Source organism: Panonychus citri, unplaced genomic scaffold, assembly GCF_014898815.1.
Source record: "Panonychus citri isolate SS breed McGregor unplaced genomic scaffold, ASM1489881v1 Contig00049, whole genome shotgun sequence".
NCBI lineage: Eukaryota > Metazoa > Arthropoda > Arachnida > Trombidiformes > Tetranychidae > Panonychus > Panonychus citri.
In genome coordinates, this window is record NW_026515454.1 from 1,009,223 (window position 1) to 1,036,649 (window position 27,427).

The 27,427-nt window shown below is 32.4% G+C and overlaps 3 protein-coding genes and 1 long non-coding RNA gene across 6 annotated transcripts; 1 reads left to right on the forward strand and 3 right to left on the reverse strand.

The window, feature by feature from the left end:
* Positions 1-7,861, reverse strand: LOC128385603 (Ig-like and fibronectin type-III domain-containing protein 1). Its single transcript, XM_053344489.1, has 5 exons — positions 7,478-7,861; positions 2,533-5,550; positions 2,287-2,468; positions 1,928-2,216; positions 1-1,219 (listed from the first exon to the last, which is right to left on the reverse strand). The coding sequence occupies exons 1-5, from the start codon at positions 7,581-7,583 to the stop codon at positions 735-737; spliced, it is 4,080 nt and encodes a 1,359-aa protein (XP_053200464.1). The 5' UTR covers positions 7,584-7,861; the 3' UTR covers positions 1-734.
* A 796-nt stretch (positions 7,862-8,657) lies between these two features.
* Positions 8,658-13,414, reverse strand: LOC128385615 (ectonucleoside triphosphate diphosphohydrolase 1-like). The gene is given in 3 exon segments (XM_053344501.1): positions 8,658-9,295; positions 9,298-10,459; positions 12,627-13,414. Coding segments are annotated over 3 exon segments (1,599 nt in total). The 5' UTR covers positions 12,726-13,414; the 3' UTR covers positions 8,658-8,957.
* Positions 13,415-16,332: 2,918 nt separating this feature from the next.
* On the reverse strand, positions 16,333-23,145 carry LOC128385605 (unextended protein-like). Its single transcript, XM_053344491.1, is given in 8 exon segments — positions 16,333-17,567; positions 17,915-18,052; positions 18,212-18,355; positions 20,460-21,407; positions 21,410-21,514; positions 21,517-21,707; positions 21,938-22,120; positions 22,958-23,145. Coding segments are annotated over 7 exon segments (2,772 nt in total). The 5' UTR covers positions 22,060-22,120; positions 22,958-23,145; the 3' UTR covers positions 16,333-16,443.
* Positions 23,146-23,280: 135 nt separating this feature from the next.
* LOC128385625 (uncharacterized) lies at positions 23,281-27,287 on the forward strand. 3 transcript variants are annotated; one of them, XR_008324809.1, is made up of 7 exons: positions 23,281-23,878; positions 24,185-24,402; positions 25,089-25,359; positions 25,502-25,589; positions 26,286-26,458; positions 26,534-26,641; positions 27,123-27,287. It is a non-coding gene; the product is annotated as an uncharacterized LOC128385625 (long non-coding RNA). The 3 variants fall into 3 exon arrangements; XR_008324810.1 differs by lacking the exon at positions 27,123-27,287 and adding an exon at positions 26,713-27,116; XR_008324808.1 differs by lacking the exon at positions 26,534-26,641 and having other exon boundaries at positions 23,286-23,878.
* Positions 27,288-27,427: the final 140 nt, after the last annotated feature.

Consider the following 27,427-nt stretch of genomic DNA (forward strand, 5'->3'; position numbering starts at 1 on the left):
TTGTTTTGATTAAAGATTTAAATTATCTGTATTTTGACCCTTTTCATTAAAAAATTTAACCTTAATCAACAATTAGGTTAACATTAAAGGGGCCAAACATGAATTGATCATGAATAACTTGTTAATCAACAAGTTGCGCTCATTAGACTGACCAGTTTAGTTAATAACTGGACAATCAATTGTGAGAAAATATTTATTCAATTACAGACATGATAATTAATAAATCGCTGAACAATTAGATGATATTATTACAGAATTGGATCAATTATCAATCTTATATCTCGCTCGATAGTTTTAACATAATTTCTTGATATTTTGTTATCAAATTTACAATAAATTATAAGAAATATTTTTTTTTACAGAAAAACAAACAAATGATTAACAAAATTATTGTTGATTGTTGTGAGTGATTGGTAATAATTAACAATTGATGATAGTTAATATCAAATATCCCTTATAACGAGCGATAATATTTAACGGAATGGTACTAATACTTTGATAGAATCAATATTTTCTCAACAATTAGAATTGGATAACAATATTGATGGAATAGAAAAAAATTTCGTCAAGTTAATTTAAAGAAAAAAGGAAAAGAATCAGAACAATTAAAAATGATTTTTGGCAAAAAAAAGAAAATAAAAACAAGGAATTATTATCACAACGATAAATAACAAAAGTCATGGAAATGATTCTGATTCAGTTCTCGGGATTTGATTGTGGAAATTTAAATTTCTTCAGGTTGATGTTGCTCTTGCTTGACCATTGGGTCGGTTGACCCGTTGAAATGGATTTCCAAGGTCAACCGAGTCATTGTCTCGAAGGTAACTTTGATTCTCGAATCCGACAACATCCTCACCGGAAGTTATTCTTGTTTTGAAGTATCGTCGATAACCATAAATGACCAAACCGATAACAATGGTCACCATACAGATTAGAATGACTGTAATGACTAAAGGTAAGATGACCGTTGATGTTGATGAATGATGATATTGGTCAGGGTGTTGAAAGTAAAACTCGTAATCATCCGATAGGGAACTTGTTTCGCTTGGAAGTGGCACTGAACTTCCGTTTGTTGAACTGATACAGTGAACAATTAGCTTAGCATCGTAAAGTAAACAAAATGATTCCTTTGATCGTGGATTGGGAATACCTTCACAAAAGTGTAAGCAATTCTGATGGACACCTAATTGTTGACAGCATTGAGTATGATCATAACCATCTGAGGAGAAAAATGAGAAAAACAAATGAGATTAGTTAATCTGTTAATCTGTTTGGAAAGTCAATCAAACTATTATCGAAACTTCAATCAATTTCTATTCGATTGACCTCAACCTCTCCCTAAATGGACTTAATCTCCCACTTTCTAATCGCCTTCTCATTATCGATAATAATAAAGTCTTCATCATTAATAACTTATTTCGATCTCATCATGTTCAGAACTCTCTCTCTCTCTCTCATTTAATCCAATTTGAACTGTTCAATCCATGACATTGATGAATTGAGGTGAATTTATTTTCTCCAATCTATTTTTAACTAATCAGCATCATTTTTTTTACTAATCAATTTGATCTCCTTTTCAACTTGGTTAACTTATTGATGTTGCATGATGAAAAAAAATTGACTGATTACTTTTCACTTTTGTTTCATGGTTTACAAGTTTAACTGATTACATGGTAATTATGTATTAGTGTTCATCTGATTAAGATTTAGAGAAACCTGATTGTGTCTTAAGTGTAACGATCAATACATAATTAGTGATTTAAGTGAAAGTTTGAGAGACACAATTGTCTGAAAATGGAGATGATTGCAATTGAGATGATTTTCCATCATAATTAGAGCAATTATTCATCCATGCTTGGTTAATTGTGATTTCTGATATTAGAAGTTTATTTCAAATCCGAACCATTGAACTTGAATGTTAACTTACCTCTGGCACATAAGATTAATAGTCCAAGGGCATTGAGACATTCGTGCTTATGGAATGCAAAGTTTATATCAATTCCTCTCGGTGTACAAGCGCCGAGACATTCTTGAGGTACTCCACTTCGAGCGCAGCACGAAGCGGCATCACTTCGTTCAACTTTCTCCATAACTACTTGCATCTCAACGGAATCAGAGGCCACTCCAAGTTCGTTAGTTGCTTTACAGATGTAACGACCAGTGTCCATTTGAGCGACTTTTTTTAAGATCAAAATTGAATAGAAACTTCCAGCCAACTGTAAATAATAGAATGGGAAAATTTCAAGATTATAATTGTCGCTAATTCAATAAGATATTTATACTAACCATAGGATCGTCCATTGATCTAATTGCAACTTCTGGACCTGGAGCGACAACAACTTGGTCATCACCGTCCTTGAACCAGGTAACATTCGGCTTTGGATCACCGGAGACTCGACAGGAGATTCGAACTTCGGCAAACTTCATGGCTCGAAGAAATTCTTCCTTAATTGTTGCCGTTGGTGTGGCTATTGTTTAGAATAAATTTGATTAGAAATGTGAGAAATTTTTCTAAAAGGAGAAAAAACTTACATTTAATCCGAACAAGGATCGACTTGTGTGCATCAGAAGAGCCCTGGACGGAAACGCCATTAGCGGCATAACAGCCGATTGAGGTTATGTTCCTTGGCATATTTGGTATTGTATAGTAAACCTTTTCGGCCATTGTTTTATAAGCAACTTGACCATTGAGAAGGATGGAGATGACCGGTGGAGGAAGTCCACGACCCACACAAAGAATTGTTATATTATCACCTTCAGTAATTGGTCCGGTGGGAAGTAGTGAAGGTGGGTCAACAATGACAGGTTGAATAGGATCGGTAGAGACTAGAATGGTTTCTGAGAGATGACTTTTGTAACCATTTTCCGTTGACGCTTGAACAGAAATGGCATATTTAGTATCAGGTAATAGTCCAGCTAAATCAGCTGAATTAAAGTTGACATCAATTTTTGTCCAATCGGAATCAGTTATTGGTTTAAAATGGACAATATAATTAACGGTTGCATCAGGGGAGATGTATAAAGGCGGTAACCAACGGAGACTTATCATCTCATGGGTTTGATGGATCACCTCAAGAGCATGGGGTGGGCCGATTGTTGATACCATTCGCCCTTCGCTAATTTCACTTTCAAGCGATGTAGTGGTCACTAGAAGCACAAATGAAGGCAATGAGGTACCGAAAGAATTGAAAGATTGTACAAAAATACTGTAGGTCGTTGAAGCGTTTAAATTTTCGAGAACCATTTCGGTTGAGCTTGTGTTGACTTGGAATTTATATTTTAGCGGATGAACCGGAATTTGTAAGCCGACAATTGGACTGTAACGAACGGTAAAGTTAACTGAATTAACGCCTCGGGCAAGATCTTCATCAGAGGTTTTCCAACGAAGGTAAATACTGTCCCGTGTTGATTTGTATGCATGTAAATCCCAAGGTTGACCTGGCAGAGTTTCGGCACCTTCTTTAACACAGAGTAATATGTTTGGTCCTTCGGGTCCACAACGGGTACCAACTTGAAAGGGTGTTCCATCAATGAGACCACCGCAAAGACCATGGCACTCGGGAGAGACACCTCGTCGTTCACAACAAGGTTTATGATCACGACCACCGACTGTACAACGAACGATGATTGATGCAGTTGTCGCATCGACACACAATGGACCTAATCCGAGAACTTCGTTAACTTTAACCGAATATGAGCAAAGAGGAAGACAAAGAGCACTGATGTTTGCACGAGCACAACAAGCGGTTTCATTGTAGATCATTTTAGCCGAAGCCATGGTAGCATCGATGAGATCATTTGAGGGAAGTGATTGAGTACGAAAATCAATACGAATCGAGTCTTGAGACGATCCATACTTATTCAACGCTGTCACATAAACTTCATACTGAACTCCAGGCCTCAATTCGTCCAATAGGTAAGGAGGATTAGTGACCGTTTCCGTTTGAATAAGTTCAACCGATTCCATGTCACGCCAATGGACAACGTACTTTGTTACGGTTGAACCTCGTTTCATTGGAGGTTCCCAGTCAAGTAATGCCCATCGATGGTGAACAGAGGCAACGGTTAAATCCATTGGTGGACTGGGAAGGACTTCGAAACGTTCAACGTAACAATTGAGAAAAGCGGGAAAATGGTGGAAACAAACAGTGTGTCGAAGTGAAATGACCGACGCTGATTTACAAAGAGATTGGCAAAAGGTTGAAATACCCCGTAATCGACAGCATTCTGACTGGTCAACGGAAGATAATGACATGCATTTAAAGGTGATGTTGGCGAAATGTGAACAACTCATGATTCGAGAAACGTTGTACTGTTGAGTTGGATCGCAAAGAGCATCGATACAGGCTTCACTTTTCACTCCGCCGTCTTTGCAGCATTTCCTTAGGTCGGGAAGTTTCACAGATTTACCTGAATTATTGTTCGTTGCCGATAATTTAGATTTGATCAAACTTTTCTCTGGAACTGGTTCAGGTGAGGTTAACGCTTGAACCATTGGTGTTTCTTGACTAGAACCAAATTTATTATGTGAAGTTAACACTACCTGGTACAAGGTGAAAGGTTTCAAATCATTGAGTGTATAAGATGTTAGAGTTGCATCAACTTTAATTGATTTATGATCAGTTGAATTGGCCGATTTGATAACCGACGAGAGGTCACTTGATGAGGTATCTTCGGTGGTCACTAATTTTCCAGATAAATTGAATGATAACCTTTGGGTTACATTGATCTGAATTGTATCGGTCGGTGACCTTTCAATTGAACCTGTTCGTTGTTTGGGTAGATTCCATTTGACCTGAAGTGATGTCGGTGAAAGTTGTTCAAGTGTAACACCAATTGGTTGAGGTGGAAGTGTCTCAATCCCTTGGGCGATACAAGATAAAATTGGAGCAGCGTATTGAAGACAAACAATATTGTCAACAACTCGGGTCAGACTGTAGTTACCGGAGCAAGAGGGTAGACACACTTCGGGAACATTTTGTCGGACACAACAAGGTAGATGGTTTCGTCCATCGGCTAAACAACGGACCATTGGAGGCATATATTGAATACAAGTGACCGCTGCTGCCGGTGAAGGTGTTTGTCCAACCAGATTTTTAATATTACAAAAAGGTAAACAAATGTCGGCTACTTGTTCAGAGTGACAGCATTCGGTGAAATTGTGATCTGAAAGGGTCACAAAAGGTGATGCATGGGATAAAGGGTTACCCGCTTCGGGGAAAGTCACTGTGAGGAATCGTGAAATGGAAATCGGTGGATCAGAGTTAACTTGACACAAGTAAACACCAGAATCGGCTGGAGCAGCGGCTCGAATTTTTAGAACCCAAGTTTGATGGCCTGTTCGATGGAGAACGGAAAATCTTGCATCTTCCGTTATTCGAACCTTATCAGCGGTCAAAGTTCTAGCAGTTTCCAGGTCATCGATTCCATTAGCATATTTCCAGACTACAGTTCGATTAGCTAAATCGTTAACTGTACAATCGATAAATGCATCGTCACCCGGTAGAACTAGAATCGGCTCTAAAGGGGTCTCACTTAAGTCCAGGTCACCTATGAACCAGGAAGACGAAGGAAATAAAAAAAAAGTTAATCGACAAAAAGATGACAACAATTAAATCAATATTTCCAATAAATTCAATGAAAATATCAATTCAAGTTCCAAGTGAATGGAAAAGTTTAACAACCTATGTAAATATCCTTGTCTGAATCAAGGAAATTAAATTGTTAACAATCAAACAATTGTTTGTATTGTTAGAAATTGAATGCTGACCTTTGATTGGTTTAATTACAATTAAAAAAGTTTTATGAGTTTATTATGAGCATCAAGTTAAATATTGATCTTGAAAGTTTCCAACAGGAATAAAGTTGTAACAATTAAAGTTAAATTTAAATTAAAACTATTAAATTCAATTGAAAGTAAATTGTTACAACATAATGAAATTCAAAACTATTTTAATCGTAAAATTATCCCATCAGAAATTAATTACAATTTAGTGGAACGTGAAAGTGAATCTTTTGATAATGATTATAATCAATCGTGCAACAAGTCGTTAATCATCTAGCTAATTACTAATTTAGAAATGATTTATCAAAGAAGAAGAAGAACAAGATTAAGAGTAGATTTAGATTAGTTCATTTAAAAAGATTAACTGTTAATTAACTTTCGGGGAAAAAAAAGTGAAGAGGAATAACAAAAATTAAGGTAACTGATGAAAAAGTAACGGTAAATAACAGTTATTCAAACTTTCCCATCGACGATATTATCGTCATGTAATATTAATACAATGTAGTTGTTGTCGAAAGCGAAACTGGTCTCTTGTTAATCGTAACAATTAACTACATCTTCGGAAACTCACCAAACAACCAATCTAATTCAAGTGAACAATTTATTAACTGTGTCACCGGGTTTTCAAGTTAAATCGCTCCCGGTTTAGCCGTCCCTCCATTTTTACCTTTAAAATATATATTTAGCATTCGGATGAAAACTTTAACCATCATCTCATCATCATCTCTCATCAGTTGATGTTGTTATTCAGATGAGCTAAAAATACATATCGAGATCTTATTTACACTCATGATTTGTTATTGATTGGCTATCAAATAGATTACACAAATGAATGGGCACCGAATCGTTCAAGTTCATTGGAATTGCGAATGTTGAAAAAAAAGTATCGATTTGTTAACAAAGGAACTTGAACTTTTTTTTTCTCAATTCTCTTAGGTCTTTGTGATATTCGAGAGACAAGAATACGTTTCAACAATTAGCGATTTTTATTTTCTCATTTTATGGAAGCAATTTAATCTTGATTATTGATACTTTTCTTTTCAGAACAAAACAAAGTGAAAATCTAAAGTAACAAGACAACCAGACAACTAATCAAGGAAAAGGAAACGAGCTAATGACAGTTATTCATTCATTTATCCATCATCTTAATCCAGTCAATTTCAGATAGACAAAGGATGAGGTGGAAAACAATGAAAGAGAGCAAAAAATGATGCTAATATTTTTACTTTTCATCATTTTCATCTCTAATCATTATCCTTGTCTCCATCCTCATCTTTATCCTCTGATTATTTTAACTGATTATATTTGTAATCTCGAGTCACCAAATCAAAATAAACCATAACTGATCACGTAACGATTAAACTTAATCATAGTCAACACGCACAGTAAGACAATAACAATTAACTTATTTATAATAACAATATTAACCATAAATGGTGATAATATCGAATCGATATTGAAATTTAATCTGATTCTTTTCTTAACGAATGGGAAATTCAATTCAATCAATTAAAAGTAAAATAAAAGCAAACATTTTGATTGTTGTGGTCAAGAAAACAGGTAAAGGTAATAAAAGTTCATTTTTGAGACAATTAATGTCAACTTAAATCTTGGTTAATCTAACAATTGAATCGCAAGAAAAACATGAAACATAATATTCACTCCTAATTGTCACTTAATCACGATAATTACCTTGTGAATTTGGTTGAGCACAATTGATTATAAAAATTAAGGTGAATACAATTAAAGTTGTAAGAGTTTTCTCTTGATTCAAAATGATTCCACCAAAATTGGCCATGAAGATCAACTTGATTTGCCGATTAAAGATCAATAATATAACCAATTAATCCACTTAATTTGTTGATTGTTACACTGAGTAATCAAAGGTGATGATGAATAGACAATAATAAATAAGAAAACATGAAGATAATTAAGAAAAAAGAATCACAAAGACAAAAAGAACATTAAAATTGGTGATATTTGTTGTAGATCAGTTTCTTCAATACATTATGAATGTTGACTGATGAAGGAAAGAGAGAGAGAGTGTGTAAAAGGAGAGATGATGATGAGAGCGGGAGGAGAGGAAGATGAAGATAAACTTTGAAAGTAAATGAAGAAGATAAAAGGTAAAAGGTAAAAGAAAGAAAAGAAAGAGAAACTGGTTTCTTATTAATCGGTTTCCCCATTAAAAAAGATCATCGTTGTTGTTGTTTTTCTAATGCGCTTTGTTGGAAAGTTTTGTCGAATCAATGATAAGAACTTTATTTCTGCTCCTTTGGTCTATTATCAATCAATTATTAAATTGTTAGAGATTCAATATTCTTATTAACGTATTGTAGAAATTGGTCTACAACAAATATCACCAATTCCAATGTCCTTTTCGTTTTTGGTCTTTTTCTTATTGATGTTATATTCTTGGTTCTTGTATGATTTGGTGAGCTTTCCGTGACCTAAAGATTTGAGGGTGGTAGAAACGATCAGAGGCTGGATAGTCTTTCATGTGATTTTTTTTTTGGTGTTTTCTTCTAAATTTTGATCGTCAACTGAGTAAAAATTAACTATTGAAAAGATTAAGAAACTCACCAACCAATCTACTTCACGTCAACAATTTATTAACTGTGTCACCAGGTTTTCAAGTTAAATCGCTCCCGGTTCATCTATCCCTCCATTACCACTAAAATATATATTTAGCATTCAGTTTAAACGTTAAACATCATCTCATCTTCGCCTTCATCTTCATCAGATAACGTTACTCAGATAAGCTAAAAATAATCGAGATCTTATTTACTTTCACGCTTTGTTATTGATTGGTTATTAAATCGTTAAACTTCATTGGCACTTCGAATGATGATCAGATATTCCCTGTATAAATTTATAATTCAGTTCAAAATTTTTAATAAAATTTCAATTTTAATTGGTAATGAATGTTTCGCTGATAACATCAGCAGAATCGGACAAATAATTCATAATAATAGTTCACAATGAATCCATTTTTAAATGAGATCCGTCCAATATTTATTGACTTAAAAGTACTAATGAAAAAATGATGAAATATTATTTAAAAACTGATCTAAATTGCTCTAATTAGTACTCATCGTCCCAAGTCAAAATCAATCTGAACTATTTCTTCATTCATAATCGTGATTGATGAATTTTACATTTAAAAATTATCTCAAGCTTTTTGATTAATTACAGCACTTTTTGACCTTTTGCCAATCCAATAAATGACAAGAAACAAGCAAGTGCATATCACTAATCCAATAGATACATAGAAAGCATATTCAGGCCAAATCAACGGCCTCGTAGGTTTTGCTGGGATGACATTGGTTTCAGCCAACATATAACCAAGTGACCAGCTAAGAGAAGACGAACCAATTGTATTACGAAAGTGTATATATGGCCAATGGTCATCAGTCAATTGATAGATGGTCTTGAGTGTATAATAGATATAAAGCTGCTTAAAACAAAGATATCGAGCGTACTTAAGGTCGGACAGTTGAATCTTTTCGTCCATTGAGTTGTACACCAGTGGTTGACTTGTTCAAGATAATGAGTATCATTATCAAATGAATCGGCGCCATTTTGAAGTGAGTTTAACACCTTAGCTGAGAAATAGTAGGACGATGTGGCATAGAAATGATTACCATTAGGAAATCGATCAGAATGACTGGTTGGACAAACGTGGTACACTAGGTCACAACGATCCTCGTCAATTAGATCAATTATCATCGAGGCACATTTTGAATGGTTCATTGATGGCTCATAAACTACCGTTACATTGGAAAGGTCAACATCACTAACTGGACGAAAAGTTTTTAAACATGGATTGGAAAGAAATTCATTAACTTGGTACATCTCAATCGGCGAATCATAATTACATGGGTCATGTACAGTTAGAGACAAATTTTTCATTATATCACCGGTAACGATTCCATCCTGGGTCAATTGAATGCGAAACAGTTCAAATAAATATCGGAAATAAGCCTGATCAGAGCCGAAGCACAAATTTGAATGTGATTTAATCTTATATGTTTCGCCAAAAAGAGTAACTGGATTAACTGATTGGTCGTTTTGATCCTTATTTGAGTCAATTGTTTGATAAGCTATTTGAGCTGATGCTCCACCCATGTCCAGAATTCCGATTGTGTGTAAACTGGTGTTTAATTGTTTCTTTTGATTAATTTCCATTTCCGTTGATGGGATTAATTTCTCGTACAATGATTGATCTTCCTCGTTCGGTTTGAAGTTAAGTAAATAATTCGCTGTTACCCAAGCATAAAGACCTTCTTCCGTTCCGGTTAGTATTCGAACTTGTTTCACTTTCAATGAACGACCATCGGAAAAAGTTGATTCACTTAGATTACGATTAATATTGTCCATCATTCGGTCAACCAGTTTCGGCTTAGTTAAGTTGAGTATTCGTATTCCTGCCGTGGCCCCCAAGAATAATGGAAACGGTGGGATAGCATCACTTGGAATCTGAGAGACTATTGAATCAACAGCAGTGTAGAGCTCAGAAACTGCCGATTCGATGTCCTCTCCGTGGTCATCTATACCCGTTGAAATTTCCGAACTAGCGATCTGTTCAGCGTGACCTGTTCCATTGATTTTCTCTGACCATTTATACAGAATTACCTCCGAATGAGATGATCCAGCGTCGATTGCTAATCCATACTAATCATTGGAAAATTAGAAGAAGAAAAAATGAAAATAATTGTTAATTTTTTCTTTGTTTTTATGTAGAAAATTTTCTCGAGTCAATTAACATTTCATCTTTAATCAATTAATCAGTTAATAAACCATTGAATGTTAGTTGGTAAATTAACTAGTAGTTATCAAGTTGTATTTCAATGGCAACACCTCGTTAATTGTTGATAATAATCATGCCAACATCATAAATATTTACATAATTGTAAAAGTAATTAATCTAATTCCTTGAAAAATGATACATTTTCTGCAGATAATTGATTAGTTAATTATCGGTTAAATTCAATAATTATGTAGTAAAGAAGGAGAAACAATTTAAATGTCTTTGGTTTTTGAAAGTTTCCCATAAATTTACTTAACGACTTTACAATAATAACCATGAATTACAATTAATTGTCTAATTTTGATCAACTCATCAAATTAACAATTAACAATTGATCACTTTTGGTTCATCATCTTCAACATTGTAATATTACAATTTCAAGTGTTAATCTTTTAAATTTTGCTAAATTGTGTTTACTTAGTTAATCAAATTACCATTGATTAAACTTTCAAAAGAGTAATTGAACAACAATTTAGTTAATTATTGATTGTTAAACCTATTAAAATACAAGAACAGGTAAAAACAATGAGAAAACAAAGTTAATTAAAAAATTGGAGGTAAATAAATTTCCTATGTAAATATTTACAACAAATTGTTCATTAAGAATTACTTTTCAACAGAAAACAATTTAATGATGATTAAAAATGATTACGTAGGTGTTGTAAGGTCAGTTAATTGTCATTGTTTAATCAACATCACAACCCAATTAACCAAACTACTTATAACCAGAAATTAACTAACAAAAAAGGTAAACATGAAACAATTAACTCGACAAAAAAAAAACGATTCCAACTAAATTGTTGTCCATTATTGATGAACAATCACTTTTAATTATGATACAATTAACTTTCTATACACTTAATTGTGTATTCTATTATTATTATTGAGGAAAAAGTTGACAGCAATTAACTAAATCAATGAATTTAAAGAAATGATGAAATTGTTTCTTTTCCATATTTACTAAATTTCTTATTGATGATAACATCAAATGCTTTGATCAAACAACAATTAAATCAACTGAGAATGAGAATCAACAATTTAAATTAAAGACCATTGATTGAAAAAAAAAAGTTGAACAATAATCAAAAAAAAATCAAGGTTGTAATCAACTAGCAATCAAATGCATAAGCAACAATCAAATTTAATGATGATGAGATCACCTTTCAGTCAATTCAATCATCAACTCATCGCCAACGATTAAGTAAATAATCAATGATTAAATTAATTATTCAAATATATTCTAGTTACAATTGAATGTTAAATTGTTGATAATTGCCGAGAGAATGAGAGAAAAAAAACTTAACTAATCACAATTAAAATCCAACACCAAATGATTGAGTTTAATTTAATTTCCTAAAATTAACTTGGACTTGTAGACTTATGATCATTAACTTAATTGTGATAAGACATAATTGATACAATTTAATGTGTATTTGTGGTTAAGTTAATTCATTTAACAGGCTGATTACATTAACTGTCAACTAATTTGATAACCAACAACAAGCAATTAACTTTTCAATTTCAATTCGTTATCATCAACCATTTATAATTGATATTTGCAAACAGAGATAATCTTAATCATACCAACAATTAACTGTTAACAATTAACAAAGAAATATGCAAACACACCCATAGGTGATTATTGAAATATCATAATTATAATGAAAGAAAAAACCTCCAAACAATTAAGTTAATTGTGGTATTGCGAAAATTATCGAACAATCAAAAGTTGATATGGAGAAAAGAACAGAACAAAATTAGATTAACAATTTAAATCGAGTGATTTAATTGTCAAGTTATCTTGTTATTCTGTTGCCAAGAAATTTCCTCAAGCAGGAAGAGGAAATTGAATTGATGAAGATGAGCAAAGATGGAATTGAGATACGAGAATATTGAGAAGAGAAGAAAATAGAAAAAAACAAAGTTCTATTGTTTGTAATTCTAGAAATTTAATTGTTCCCTTTAATTTGTTGATTCGAAATTGAGAATTGATTTGATTAACAATCAATTGGAAAAGAAACTTATTCTTACATCAAATGGTTTAGTTCCAGGTAAAAGTTTCCACAACAGGAATGTAGATATTGCTAAAAGTAAAGTAAATGGTAGAAGAGCAATTAACTTTGGATCCATTTGATTTAATTGTTGATCTTTGATTGTCTTTTGTATGATTGATTATGACAAGAAAAATGTTTCAATTGTTGGAGTGAAGGGAAGTCACAATATGAGAAAACAAGAGTTGATACTTTTGTTTATGTTTATTACGAAATTAACATTATGATTATATTATTTATACGAAATTATTATTACAATTAACGTACAACAATTAAAATAATTTGATGATTTAACGATTGATTTAGATGGTGATACACACAGATGAGATAATTTAAATTGTGTTGACGATTATTTGTTTGTCTCTCTGTTGATGAGATTGTAACGATAGACTGATTATAATTGCGAACGAGTTAATTGTTAGTTGTTTTTACAATTTTTCTTGGTTAATCAATTTAACTCTCAATTTGTTTTTAATTGTTACAGTTAATTATTCCTATTCTAAACTGGCAAAGTTTATGAAAGGCTGGAATTTTCAATGATGATGTTCAGGTACAATTTAGATAGAGAGAGAGATGAACTTGAGTTAATGTTAAATTGTTAACTAACTGGAAACTATTAGATGTAAGAATCAACAACAGCCAAGTTTAGACTTGTAACCAAGTTTATTTATCAGAGGAAACAAAAAAAGATGATGATGATGATGATAATGACGAAAAGGATGAAGAGGATGAAGAGGATGAAGAGGAGGAGTTGGAAACGATGAATAATTCACATTGATGTGGATAAAGCGACTGATGCCTGTTTCTTGGGTGTCTGAAGGTACTTTGAGATATCCGAATAATCGTAAATGACTCGAACAATTAGCGAACAGGTTGGACAACGAGCGATCTCTTCACCATTGATTAAATCGTCTTTGGTTAATATGAACAAATCTCCACATGGACAAGGGTAAGTGAATTTTTCTTCCTCCTCGTTGTAAGTGAAATCTTCAATTTCAACCTCATCATGAACTTCTGCTTCCTCGGAGTCACTCATGTTCAGTTATTCACTGAGAATTAGATTTAAACTAAATTTAAATAAAGAGAAAAATGAAAATGAAAACAAAAACCAAAAATAAATTGGGGAAAAAAAAAGATCAACAATTAACAATCAAAACGAAAAAAGTAAACAACATTTGCGTTACCATGACAACACATTCTTAAAGGGATCGTATTGAAATAATCGTTCATTTAATTTTGAATTAAATTAAATTAGTCAAGTTGATTTGATGAAAACGGAATCGACAAGAAATGACCGATAAACATGAATAATGAACCGAGAAAAAGAACCAAAGTCCGAATCGATTGAGAGACAAAGGTCGAGATCAAGAATGTGATGCTCTTGATCATTCCGAGGTTTTCACTGCCAGTGAAATTGATGATGGTGTTTACGAGCTTCATGTCACTTTACCTCCCTATTCGGGAAGCTTTTACATCTGTACTTTGGATAAAGATCGTCGATCATGGCATCATCAAGGTTACTCTCGAATTCCCGTTTACGATTCGGAGCGTAAAAATGTTTGCGCTCTTCTTCATGCCAAAGATTTAGCTTTTATTGATCCTGATGATAATACACCTTTAAGAACCATAATTGAATTTTATAAACACCAGTTGATTCACACTTATGAAGATGAAACTCTCAACAATTTATTAAATCATTTCCGCCTTTGCAAGTGAGAAAAACAAAAACAGATTTATCAATCAATCGATGTGTTAACGATACATTAGGCTTTAAACCCGGTCACTGAATGACCATAAATGGAATCAGCGTCTAAAAAGTGGGGATTTGAAAGGTAAATGGTAGCACCATATTTACAAGGTCCAAGGTCAAGGATTCCAGAGGGCAAAGGATCTTGACGAAGGAAAGAAACAGATCGAATGGATAAAACTGATTGTGTAGCGCGTTTAGTGACGGATTAAAGAAGCAGCCACCGGTCGCTCAAGTGATCGAATATACTTTGAAATGTCCGAGTAGTCGTAGATAACTTTTACAATTAGCGAACAGGTTGGACAGCGAGCGATCTCTTCGCCGTTAATCAAATCATCTTTTGAAAATGTAAACAGATCCCCACATGGACAAGGGTAGGTAAATTTTTCTTCCTCTTGATTGTAATTGAAATCTTCAATTTCAATCTCGTCATGAATTTCCTCGGAATCAGTCATGATCAATAAATTAGAAACAGAATTAAATCAACAAAATCTAAACGAAAACAATCAATAAGGTAGAGTTACAAGTGTCTGTCACCTTAGCAATAACATTAAGCTGATTTTTTCGGCTTAGGATTGGTGACAAATTCAGAAACGATTCAGAGCAATTTTCTTGAATCGATTTCTGTTAGTTGCTGGAAAATTAGGTTTTTAAATAAGCTAATTGTTTAAATTTTATTTTCTGTTAATATTAATTAACTTAAGTGAAATTAAAGATAAATTTGATGATTTAAATACGAGAGAGGGGAAGAGAAAGAGGAAAAATATTAGTTCAAGAGTTTCGATAACTTTAAGTGTGTGTGTAAACATAAGCTGATGTTTTCGGATTGAAATTGAATCGTAATTAAGTGATTGTGGAAATTGATTTTCTTTTCATTATTAATTTTGGATAAATAATTGTTACAACTTTAGTTGTTGAATAGTTTTTAGAATATGAGTTTATATTAATCAATGATGTAATAATAATGATAACGATAATGATGATGACTCTTAATTGCTTTTAGTTTTACATAATTAGCAAATATTTATAATAGTTAATTATTATCATATATATTAAAGTATTTAATTTTCAATGCTAAGTATTGCATAGATTTACATCTGATTTTATATTAATAATTAAATGCAGGAAAGATGAGGAGAGAGAGAGAGAGAGTAGGCAGAGAAATTGAATTCTGATTCAATATTATAAATAAATTAATTGTTATTAATTAATTCACTTTTGTTTTGCACTCACAAGTACTAGAGTCATTCTAATATGATCATAATTATTTTATGAGCTTTTGTCTTTAGAATAATCAAATTTAGAATCGATTTAGAGCAATTTTGTTGAATTGATTTCTGTCGGTTCCTGAAAAATTAAGTTTCTTTAATAAGATTTATCATTTAAATTGAATCTTCTGTTAATAATAATAATTAACTATACATGTATATAGTTAATAAACGTATATATAAACTAATACAGAAAATATTTCAACTATGAATTATAATAGATAATCACTAGAACTGTAATAACTTTCCCTTTAGGGAAGAGAGAAATAGTTTTCAACAAATTTGCTTAATTTGATTGTTTGTTTTTTTCGCATGAGAAAAAAAATTTTGGTGGTGGGAGAGATGGAAGAGAGTATGAAGAGAGAGAGACAATGAATAAATATCTTGTCGAAAACGAAGGATGAATGTGAGGGAAGAAAAATTAACAAAAACGAGAGTTGAGAGAGAGAGAGAGCATCAAGTTGAGTGAGCAAGGATGAGATGATAATTAGTTAATGAAATTAAGGATAAGTTTGATGATTTGAAGAAGACGAGAAAGATAGAGAGGAGGAGTGAGAGGATAGAAAGAGGTAGAAGTGGCAAAGAGGCGACGAAAAATAGTCCAAGAGTTTCGATAACTATAAGTGTGTGTAAACATAATACATATGTACAGATGATGTACATAATATTAATTAAATAGATGATTAATATAAGCGGTTAGATTTGTTGTCTTCTTAAATGTCTCTGTATAAACTAATTAATGATCAATTATTTTCTTCGTCTTTTCGTAGGTTAATGATAATTTAGTTTGGTTTCGTTGTTGGCTTTGAGATAAGGGCTGAATCCTCTTTCGGGCTACTGGGGGGTGAGGGAGATCTTCCTCTGATTGGTGATTCTTTACTAGGGGATCCGTTTCGACGGTTATTTGGATTGTACTTTGTCGGTGAAGGGGGTGGTTCTTCTTGTTGTAGTTGCAGTGGTTGTGGTGGTGGTGCTTTTTGCACTTGGGCTGGTGGTTGTGATGGTGGTGTTGGTTTACGATCGGGAGTCGGAGTGACCTTGGATGAAAGGCTTAAGGTGGGTGGATAATTAGACAATGGAGAGCTTGGAGCTTTATTTGTGTTGTTGGTGAAAATAGCTGCCGCTGCTTGAGCGGGTAATCGCGCCAATGCTGCGAGAGAGTTTTTCCGTTTAACGGGTGGAGGTGGATTCGTTTGGGGGCTTGAGGGACGACGCTCTGAATGAGGACTATTTCCATTTGTTTTGAATTGACCTTCGCTCAATAGTTTCTCTTTTTCACCGGCAATGTGATAGTCTTTTCTTCCCGTCTCGGGAGATTCTTCTTTCTCGTCATCGATAAAGGCCTTGTCGATTTCTCTCTGGAGTTTCTCTTCATCGGGTGGGCAGCCCTTCTGATATTCGAGAAGAGTTGCTCGATATGCTGCACAATAAACATTACGAGGAACTTTCATGTAAAGAGTTGGTTCAACAATGACAACCGAGAAATCGGGTCGGAAAGTAACTCCAGGATCGGCTCCAGGTTGTACGGGTAATCTGTTTGCTTCAATGGCCTTTTTAATGTCCGTTGAACCAAAACCAGGTGATTCGGGAGTTGGGGGTCGAGTTCCTCCTCCGGTGGTTGTTGAACTACGAATATCATTTCCAGTTAAACGTAAAGCTGATGTTCCAAAATAAGTAAATGGACCAGCATCAAACATTAGAGCCTCACTTCCTACGGTCACCTTTGTTTTACCCTCTAAGATCATTACGAAGTAATTACAAGGTTGTCCCGCCGCATAAATAGTTCGTTCTTGTAAACTTCTTGCATCATTGTCTCCGACATTTTTAACGAAATAGTAAATTTTTTGAGCAATCAATCGACGAAGAACAGTCTCACTCAATAGTCTACTCTTGAAAGGTTCAACAGCTAAAAGAAGAAAAAAAAATAAAGCAAATTAAAATTCAATTGATTAAAAATAAAACAACAAATAATTGATTCAATTTCACAAAACATAAAAGTTAAGAAATTTTGAATCAATGATACAAATCGTAAGTTATCATTGAACAAACTCCAAGATCAAAATTGAATAATATTAATGCTTCTAACTGATTAGTTGAAATACAAATAGAGAAAGTAAATAGTTAATTGATGTTCGATTTGTTTGATGATAAATAATTATATCGAAAATCAAATAGTAATTTAGTTGAGAGTCTCCACTTGAATAGTTGCTTCTTGTTTTGTGATTTGCTTTGAAAAAAAACAATTAGATTTACCTGTAGACAGATATTGGAAAGTAGCTAAAGCCATTTGAGATGAAATATGTTGGGTTCCTGGTCCAGCACCAATTCGAGCGAAATCGGTAAAATCTTGATGTTCAGCGCCCTTTCTACGTTGTTTCTTCCTATTGTCAACTACAAAAAGAAAAGGGGAAAAGATTTATTATAAATAATAGTGATAACTAATCAAAGATCATCGAGCAACTTAATCGTCATGATACAGATGATTTAATATTATTGTCACTGTAAAAAAATCGATCATGATGATTGTGGTGATGAGTTTGTTATGCTTACTTAATATATCGGTTTCATCAACGATTTCCATCTGAAGGATCTCCTCAATTACATCTTCAAGAGTAACCACACCGGTTATCTCATGATATGGATCCGCATCTTCGGTAGCAAATATTTTTCTTACAAAGGCCATATGACTTTTTCCTGTGAGACAGAAATGACAGAGAAAAATATACATTAATGAGAAGATGGGAGGGAATTAATGAAAAGATCAACATTGTAAATAGACAGTTAGAGGGAGAGGCCCTTTGGAAAGAGTGAACATTCACAAAAAAATGGAGCAATGGAAAAACAATTAAGGAGGTAGAGAGGAGTGAAACAAGAGGATGAAGGTGGAGGTGGATAAAATTGGCACCAAGGGAGATTAGGAACAAGATTAGCTGAGTAAAATTGTCTGGAGAGATTAAGAGAGATTTTCACCCTTGCTCTAAATCTGAAAGTCTTTTCCATTTCCACTCAAAGAGAAATATAATTTTAACCTTTCAAAATGATGATTCGATTTTCATTGATAACAATGATTCATGTCTCAGGTACAATAGAAAAAGTTCAATTCAGGCTTATCGAATTGTTTTTATAACAAATTGACCGAATCATGTATAAATCAAAAGTGAAGGTTACATTTACCTGGAGAGAGTGGGAGAGGAAAATGATAAAAGAAAAGGGAATGACCAAGACAGGGTGGATATAAAAGATGATGAAAGAAAAGTCTTGAGCTATATTCATAATAATAGTAATCATGATCATCTGATAAATCTTAAGTTGAACGATAATAATAATCATCTTCATGATTCCTCAAATTACAGATTATTAAAATTGTAAATCGACTCAGGTTCATCATTTTGATTGTTATAAGCAATTACAGATGAAGATAAATATTATTAATATAATGAGGAGTGATAATTAACATGAGAATAGTAATCAAACTTTGTAATATATTTATTTTAACTCAATCAAATTGATCAAATTATTGTGAAAATTTTTGTCTTTCAAAAGATAAACAATAGATTTCATTGAGACAATTTGTTAGATGAGTAGCATGATAATGATCATTGATGGAAACTTTGTTCAATCAATGATCATTATTATTAATAATTTACTGATTTATGTTTAATCAGAACAGATTGTTTAATGTGAAATTGATTAAGTGAAGATTTCAATATCAACTTATTGTTAAGAATCTACCTGACGATGAAAATGTTGATTATATTAGTCAGGAAACAATTTAATCAGACTAATGGATTTGAAAATGACTTGTTTATACTTGTAGTTAATACTATTAATAGTATAATAGTCTGTAAATGGTTCTAAGTGTTAGTAATGATTAACTAAAATTAAGTAAAATGAAACAATATTAATGAGAATTATTAATTTAACTGAAACTCAAGAAATTATCAATTGAAGTACAACGAACTAACTTTTAAGATAAAAAAGAAACAATAAAATGGAATTGAAACAGATCATCTTTTTATTCATCATCCTACTCTCTCTCTCTCTCTCTCTCTCTCTCTCTCTCTCTCTCTCTCTTTCTCTTTCTTTCTCTTTATTTTTCTTAATGCCTTCGATGAATCATCTATGCTCTTCAGTAAAGAATTGTAAACATGAGGAAAGCAGCAAAGAACGAAAACTTTAAGTAGGAGAAAGATGATGATTATTGCGGATGAAGAAATTTTGAATTATTTCACAATCAAAGCAAAAGTTAAATGGGCGAGAAGCCCATGAGCAGTTTCTATCTATCCAAGGTAGAAAAAGTATCTTTTCATATCATCATCATCTTCATCAACTTGATCATCGTTTACTCTCGCCTTTACCTCTTCACTCCCTCACCTAATCTTCCTTCATCATCGTCATCAAAATGATCCATGTTTATCTATTTCTCTCTCTCTCTCTTCTCGTCACTTATTTTTCTCAATGAGATGATGATGATCCCGATTAATTTCTGTTTGTAGAACAAAGTTTTAAGAAGCCTTACATAGTTATGAATGTATTTTTTTCTCTATCTCAATTCCATAATATTTATCTTCGAGTACAGATAGATTGTATTTGTGAAGATTTCAAGAGGAGGAGAGAGAAAGAGAGTTTGATCAAGTAATTAATGAGAATGATGATGAAAAGAAGATTATTTTGGAAAATGAAAAATAATGATTAAGTAAAGAACGGTAATAACTATGATGGCGGATAATAGCTAGTGGGAAATAATAGGTTTTTTTTGGATGATAAAAAGAGTGAAAATGATAATATGTTTACATACCAAGGCGGAAATGATTTAATAAATTGTTGAGAGTTTCATCTTCATAAGTGTGAATCAACTGGTGTTTATAAAATTCAATTATGGTTCTTAAAGGTGTATTATCATCAGGATCAATAAAAGCTAAATCTTTGGCATGAAGAAGAGCGCAAACATTTTTACGCTCCGAATCGTAAACGGGAATTCGAGAGTAACCTTTTTTAGATATTTCCGAGACTGTATTAAAGTCCAAGGTCGCAGTTATGGGAAGCATGAAAACGTCTTCTAATCGGGTCATTATTTCACAAACAGTTTTAGTTTTGAGACAAAGAGCACCGGATATAATGTTAACCTCGTCCTCTTCCAGTTTATTGTAAGTCTTGGTAACCTTAATGTATTCCATGAGTCTCTCTCTGTCGTAAACATGACCAATCTCATCGCCCAGACAAAGATCGAGAATTTTTGAAATTGGATATGAAAGAGGAAATGTAAGCCCCATAAAAAAATAGGTAACTCCAATGGTTTTGGCACCTACGGCTAGACCATGACGAGAACAAGCGGCTTGAGGCACAATTTCACCAAATATGACGATAGCAAGGGTTGAAGAGATGACGGCGACCAGACCGGAGGTTAGATCATCCATGAGAATTGTCAAGGTTGAATTGACGAACACATTACCCAAAAGAATAGAACAGAGAAGATAATTACCTCGACTACGAATCGGAGCTATAACTCTTGCATATCGTTTCTCTTCTTCCGTACCACAACGAGCGATTACCAGAAGTTCATTTTTATCCAAAGACATTAATCCAAGATTTAAACCAGAGAAAAGTCCAGAAAATGAAAGTAATACAAAGATCAATAGAATGGAAACCCAGACAGGTAACATTGGAACTTTGGTACCAATTTGGAGATATGATGCATCTCCTTGATGATGCCATGATCGACGATCTTTATCCAAAGTACAGATGTAAAACTTCCCGAATATGGAGGTAAAGTGACATGAAGCTCGTAAACACCATCATCAATTTCACTGGCAGTGAAAACCTCGGAATGATCAAGAGCATCACATTCTGATCTCGACCTTTAGGAGTTTTGGTAAAAGTAACTTCGGTCGTTTCTAATCGTTGACCAAAAAGAATGAGCGTAGTCAGTTTATCGGCCGGAATTCTAAGCGTACCCTCCTCAAACGAGCCTCCCAAAGCTCGAATCCCATAAATAACAGATCGATTATCATTTCTAAAGGGTGAGGTAGCTCTGTTGGGTGCACCACTTTAAAGAGATAAATAGACAGGAAAAGGATATTAAAACACTGAAGAAAAACAGACAAAGGACTAATCAAGATAAACTGTATTAACAAGAGTAATTAGTGGATGTTAATTCAAAATAGTAAAAAAACACTATTTTCGATTACCAACAGACTCGTTTTTTTTTGTGTAAACTCTTCTAATTTCTCAATAACATAGGGTTTTCAAGGGAATACGAAAAGTATTAAGTCTTACCTGATTTGCGAAGCTGCAGTGAAGGTTGGTTTAAGTGTTTCAGATCGATTTAATGGATTACCAGAGACTTGGTTGTTACTTAAATTGACGAATAAAGCCAAAATCGGAAGCCATTTCAGCATCTCCTGAGAACTCTCCAGTTATTTACAGATAATGGGCCGGGATCATACGATTTTGATTAACTAGGTAACAGAAAATATAAGAAAGATAAATTATCATTATGCTGAACATTGGAAAGTTGGAGAGAAAAATAAAAGGAAAAAGAGGAAGGAGTTCAAGAAGTCGAGTCAAAGGAGTAAAAAGAAGCAAAAAGAAGCAAAACCCAAACGATGGGAGAGATATGGAAACTGGATACATATAAAAGATGAAGCGGATTAATATTAAAAAGACTCAGAAATCATCGTAAAAACTGAAAGAAAATTAACATAGAAAATAATAGTCGAAAAAAGGTAAACAAAGTCAACATATAGAGAAAAAATATTCGAAGCTTATTTACAAGGAGAAAGAAAGAGATCAACAAACTGAGATAGAAAAGAATTGTGTTCACTTTCTATTCTATTCTGGTTAACTGTTGGTAATTTAAATAAAGATGGAAGATTAAGAGAAGCTATTAGAATAAATTGAACAATAAGATCTAATCCAAATTGTGGTGAACATAAAATAAGATGGACAATAGAACAATAAATCATCAGCTAACTGTAATTGGCACAAATAAAACCAGAAATTTCCACTCGAACAATTTTTGATGGCGATTGCGATGATAATATTGATATGTTAACCCTTAACATCTAATAGATTAAAACAAATAGAAATGAAACACGAGAAAATAAAAACAACAGAGGAAGAGAAAAAGAGAGAGAGAAAAAAAAACAGAAAGAGAGGGAAAAGGATACACAAAATCTAAGAGAGAGAGGAGAAAGAAGAGAAAATCAAAGTGAAGCATAAAAAATTGAGAGAGAAAAACAAAAGATGAAAGAAAAACAATTAGCTAATTAGATAAAATCACTTCATTTACCAGAGAGAGAGAGAGAGAGAGAAGAATAAGAAAAAAGAAACTAGTTGATGTAAAGAGAAGAGAAATTGATGAATAAAGATGATGATGATTATGAAGAGATGGTGATAGAGAAAAAGATGAGGAAAAGAATAGAAAAAAAAGAGAACAAAATTATTGAGAATAAATCGAAAGAAGCAAGAGAAATGAAAGAGAGTCGAAAGTCTGTTACCTCCAATGTTCGGATGAAGACTAACAGACAGTCTCTCTTGAAGAGATTCTGTCTCCCTTTCTGTCTCCCTTTCTCTCTCTTTACCGCCTTTCTCTTTTCTCTCTCCTTCTTCCTCTACACTCTCTATGTAACATTTCATCTTCTTCTGTCTCTTTCACTTGTCTTCTCTTTCTCATCATCATCGACTGATTGTTCCAAGTTGCAAGTTTAAATTGCTTTAGGTGATGGAATTGGTTGAGAAAAAGAAAAAACCATTTCAAGAGAAAGAAAGAGAAAAGAAAACAGAGAAAAAGGTAAAACAACAATGGCGACCATTGGAAAAGGTTAGTACCTGGTCTTGGGTTTGGTCTTCAGTGTTTACATTGTGTAATATTAATGGAAAAGGTTAATTAGTGACAATTAAAATGTTACTTAATTATCGCCAAAGGCTATTCAGGTTGGTCAACATGAAAGAGAGAAAACAAACTTACCTGTAATTCAGTTGGAATTGTTCATCGGTCGTTCAATTAACCAGGAGAAAAAAAAGAATCGGTGTTTTTGTTTTGTCTTTTTTTCTCTTTGGAGAATTTTTTTTTTCTTCTTCATTTTGATGATTGGAGACAAACAGATATTTGGATTATGTGATTACAGGAAATTCTCTCTTTTCTCTGGTGTGTAGAATTTAAATTGTTCGTCAACAATTAACATCAACTAATAATCGCGAAGAAACAATTAAGAGGTAAACAATCAATCAATCCACTTTTCTTTGTTTCTCTTTTCCCGGTTTTTTTTTGTTATTTCTTCAAGTGAAACTGTTAATCACTTTTAACTCTTTTTCTTTTGTTACGTAATTTAATTTACCGATAATTCATTTATCGTTAATTTGTTTATATTCTCCTTTTGATTGTGATTTAATCTTGTTCTTCACTGTTCAGTCAATAATTCGATAAATTCATTTCTCTGTGTATATTTATATTCCGGTGCCTTGAGAATATTATTGGAATCAAATTAACAATTTTTCTCTTTTCTCTCTCTCTCTCCCAAGGATAATATTCATCATTTGCTTTGTAATCATGTCAAAAGTTGAGAGCCTCAAGGGTAATGTTGGATTTGGATAATTATTGGATTTCCTCTAATTCTTAATGATGGTCAATCGTTGTGGTCAATCAAATTGATTTTGTCTCTCTCTCTCTTTTTGTTTCTCTCCAACCATAACGTTAATACATGTGAACCATATTCTCGGGATTGACCATGAAAACAAAGGTAAAATAATCAATTTCTGGTCAATTTGTGATGACTATCTACTAATTCATTTGATTCTTGTGTAATCATCATCATGTTAATCAATTATAATTACAATGACGATGATAGGAGAAAATTTAACAATCAATATTGTATTGTAACAATTAACGAGATGAACTTGGAGCATTGTAATTTTAACTCATAGAATCTCATATATACCATTGTAATTATAATCCACTAATGTTGATTACTAGAGAGGAGAAGAAAAACAAAATTAAATTACTTAATTTAATTCTTTCTTATGTTTTAAACAACAACAACAACAATCAAGTGATGATTTGATTAGTTTATTGATCATGAGAAAAATGGACTCTCATATTTATATATTTTATTACCAACAAAGAGAAACAATTAACTAAGTTAATCATATGAGAGTGAAAGAATATCAAAATTAACTAATCAAACAAATTAAATGAAATAAAGATAAACAACTTTAATCAAGAAATTGATTGTTGATTATCTTAAATCATTTGAAGAAGTTGTAATTTCTCAACAATCAGTATTTTATGATTTACTACGGAAGCTCTTGTGTCTTGATTGTTGTTGATTAAAGGTACTTGAAGCTACTAACTGATTAACTGATAATCTTTTCATTCAAAATTAATTATTAATTACTAATTAATCTTATTTTACAATCATCAATTTAGATGGAAGAAGACAAAAATTAATCTCTCTCTTGTGGTAAAAGAAACTAAATCAAAGTGGCAAATCATCACTGGCTAACTAATTAACTCTTAAAGTAATTGGAATAATCAACAATTAACTGATCATTAATCCATTTGGAATCACTGGGAATAAAAATCAAGCCAATGTTTAAATAATTGATTTCAACAATTATCCACAATTAAGTTTATCATCTCAACTAACTCATTGGTGGAAATACTCATATTGAAGACAATACAATTATCAAGGGAAAAAGTAATTAACCACAATCAAGAAGTCCATTTATTGTCTTCACCTTGATCACTTGTGAACAATTATATAATTATCCTTAATTAATAATTAACTATTGTTATTATTATTATTTTTCCTTTTTTTACTATTCTTCAAACTTAATTAGATCTGCGAACCCTTGATTGTTGTTCCTTCATGATCATGTCATCAACAATTGAATATTGATTTTACCACAGAACGAGACTTGAGTAAAAGTAAGTTAATTTCTTTTGAAAATTAATACTTAACAATTTAAAACCAAATTAATGATTAGAAAGTCTCAATAATGAATGAAAAAAATGATTAATTGTTGTATGAATTTCAAGAATGAAAAATGAAAAACACTTCTCAATGGCCTAACACATACTAGAGGTATTCATTTAATCATAACCAAAGATTAGGAATAAAAAACTAGGATAGGCTAATGGGTGGGACCTTAATTGTGTTTAAGATGATGATTTGTCATCATAAGATGATAATAATGATGTTGGTGATGGAGAGATGAGGAGATGATAAAGAGAGAGAGAGAGAAAAGAAAAAAGTTCAATCATTACATAGGAAATACTCATAGAGGGAGAGAGATGGTTAACTTATCCAGAGCGTAACCAGTCCTTGAATTACAATCGATAGTTAATTATGTTAATCAAGGTACAATCAAAGAATTAGGCTCAACCCTTTTAATTTGATTGTTAACAATTAAAAGAAAAACAATGTTTCCAATCAGTTTTAATCTCTGATCGTTGATTGTTTCGACAAGTTTTCCGAACAATTAGATTTTCCTCGTTTTCTGTTGATCTACTAATTGTTGTTCATTTCATACATTCTCACAGTTAATTACTATTATAATATTTAATGAAAATTAATTCTTTAACAATTTAATAATTCTAATTGTATTTTCTTTTCTCTTCTAGATTCATATCCATGGAAGCACCTTAGGCTATTTTCTGAATTCATGGTTAATTTAAATTAGTTTTCCCCTCCAAATTGTTACCTAATTATTTTTCACTCTACGTGGCCCAATGTCTAATATTTGTCAATCGATACAATTTAACTTATCATCTCCATGGTAATTTCTTGCATAAAGGTAACTTTTCATCATAATCATCAACGATTTTCTCTCTCTCTCTCTCTTTGACAATTTATGTATCATTATATGTAGATTCGTATGGGCAGAAAGAGATTGTGGTTTATGACTAAGAAAAGAAAGGTAAAGGTGGAAAGAAGAGAAGATGAAGATGATCATCAATATCGATCGTGAATAGAAAAGGTAAAAATCTGGTTTATCACGAAAAAGATTCATACATAATAGATCCACTATTGTTTACTACGATTAAATAGATTGGATTAGATTTTTTCATCTTCTCCTGGATTATCCTGTTTCTTTTTCATCTCAACAGTTTAAATTTCATCTTGTTCATGTAAAAATCATCATCATCTTCATCCTTACTCTTTTCTGGTTCCATCCTTCTGGTTGCCAAAAATCTTAATTTAGATTCTAAGTTAAGGTTAACCCAAAAGTTTCATAATTCAACTCAAATAGTTAATTGAGTTCGTTCAGATTTGATTGTTCCTCTTTTCTAGTCAAAATAATCGTTCCCAAGTCAAGAACCTAAACAATACTAACCAATCAGAACAATCAGAACAATCAATTACTTGAAAATTAATTCTAATTGTTACAATTTACTTATAAATTCTTAATTGTTGCTCGATTCTCATTGCGTTTTTTTCTGTTTTATTTTATTTTCCAGGTAAATTGTTCATTACTTTTTGGTTCATTTACTATTTTCCGGTTTCATCTTTCATGAGGATACTCCTAATGATTGATTAAATTAAATCTTCCTGTAACAATAATCATGATTGTTTTCGTTGGAATATGATTAGTCTGTGTTACAGAAATAAATTTGTAACCTTAATTAACTTGTCGCCATTTTGTTTCTGCTTTTCCTGTTCATATACAGTTAACTTACCTGAAGAAACTAATCTCATCTTATAAACCTTTGATATTAACTGAATTTAAATTAGTTCATCTTTTTAAAAAGTTACTAATTTAAAT

Excerpts from the sequence above, each read along its gene's own strand:
- LOC128385603 (XM_053344489.1), bottom strand. The coding sequence starts at position 7,583 with ATGGCCAATTTTGGTGGAATCATTTTGAATCAAGAGAAAACTCTTACA. Across the intron at positions 2,469-2,532 it reads GATCCTTGTTCGGATTAAAT|CCACACCAACGGCAACAATT; the intron begins GTAAGTTTTTTC and ends TCTAAACAATAG. Across the intron at positions 2,217-2,286 it reads GATCAATGGACGATCCTATG|TTGGCTGGAAGTTTCTATTC; the intron begins GTTAGTATAAAT and ends TATTATTTACAG.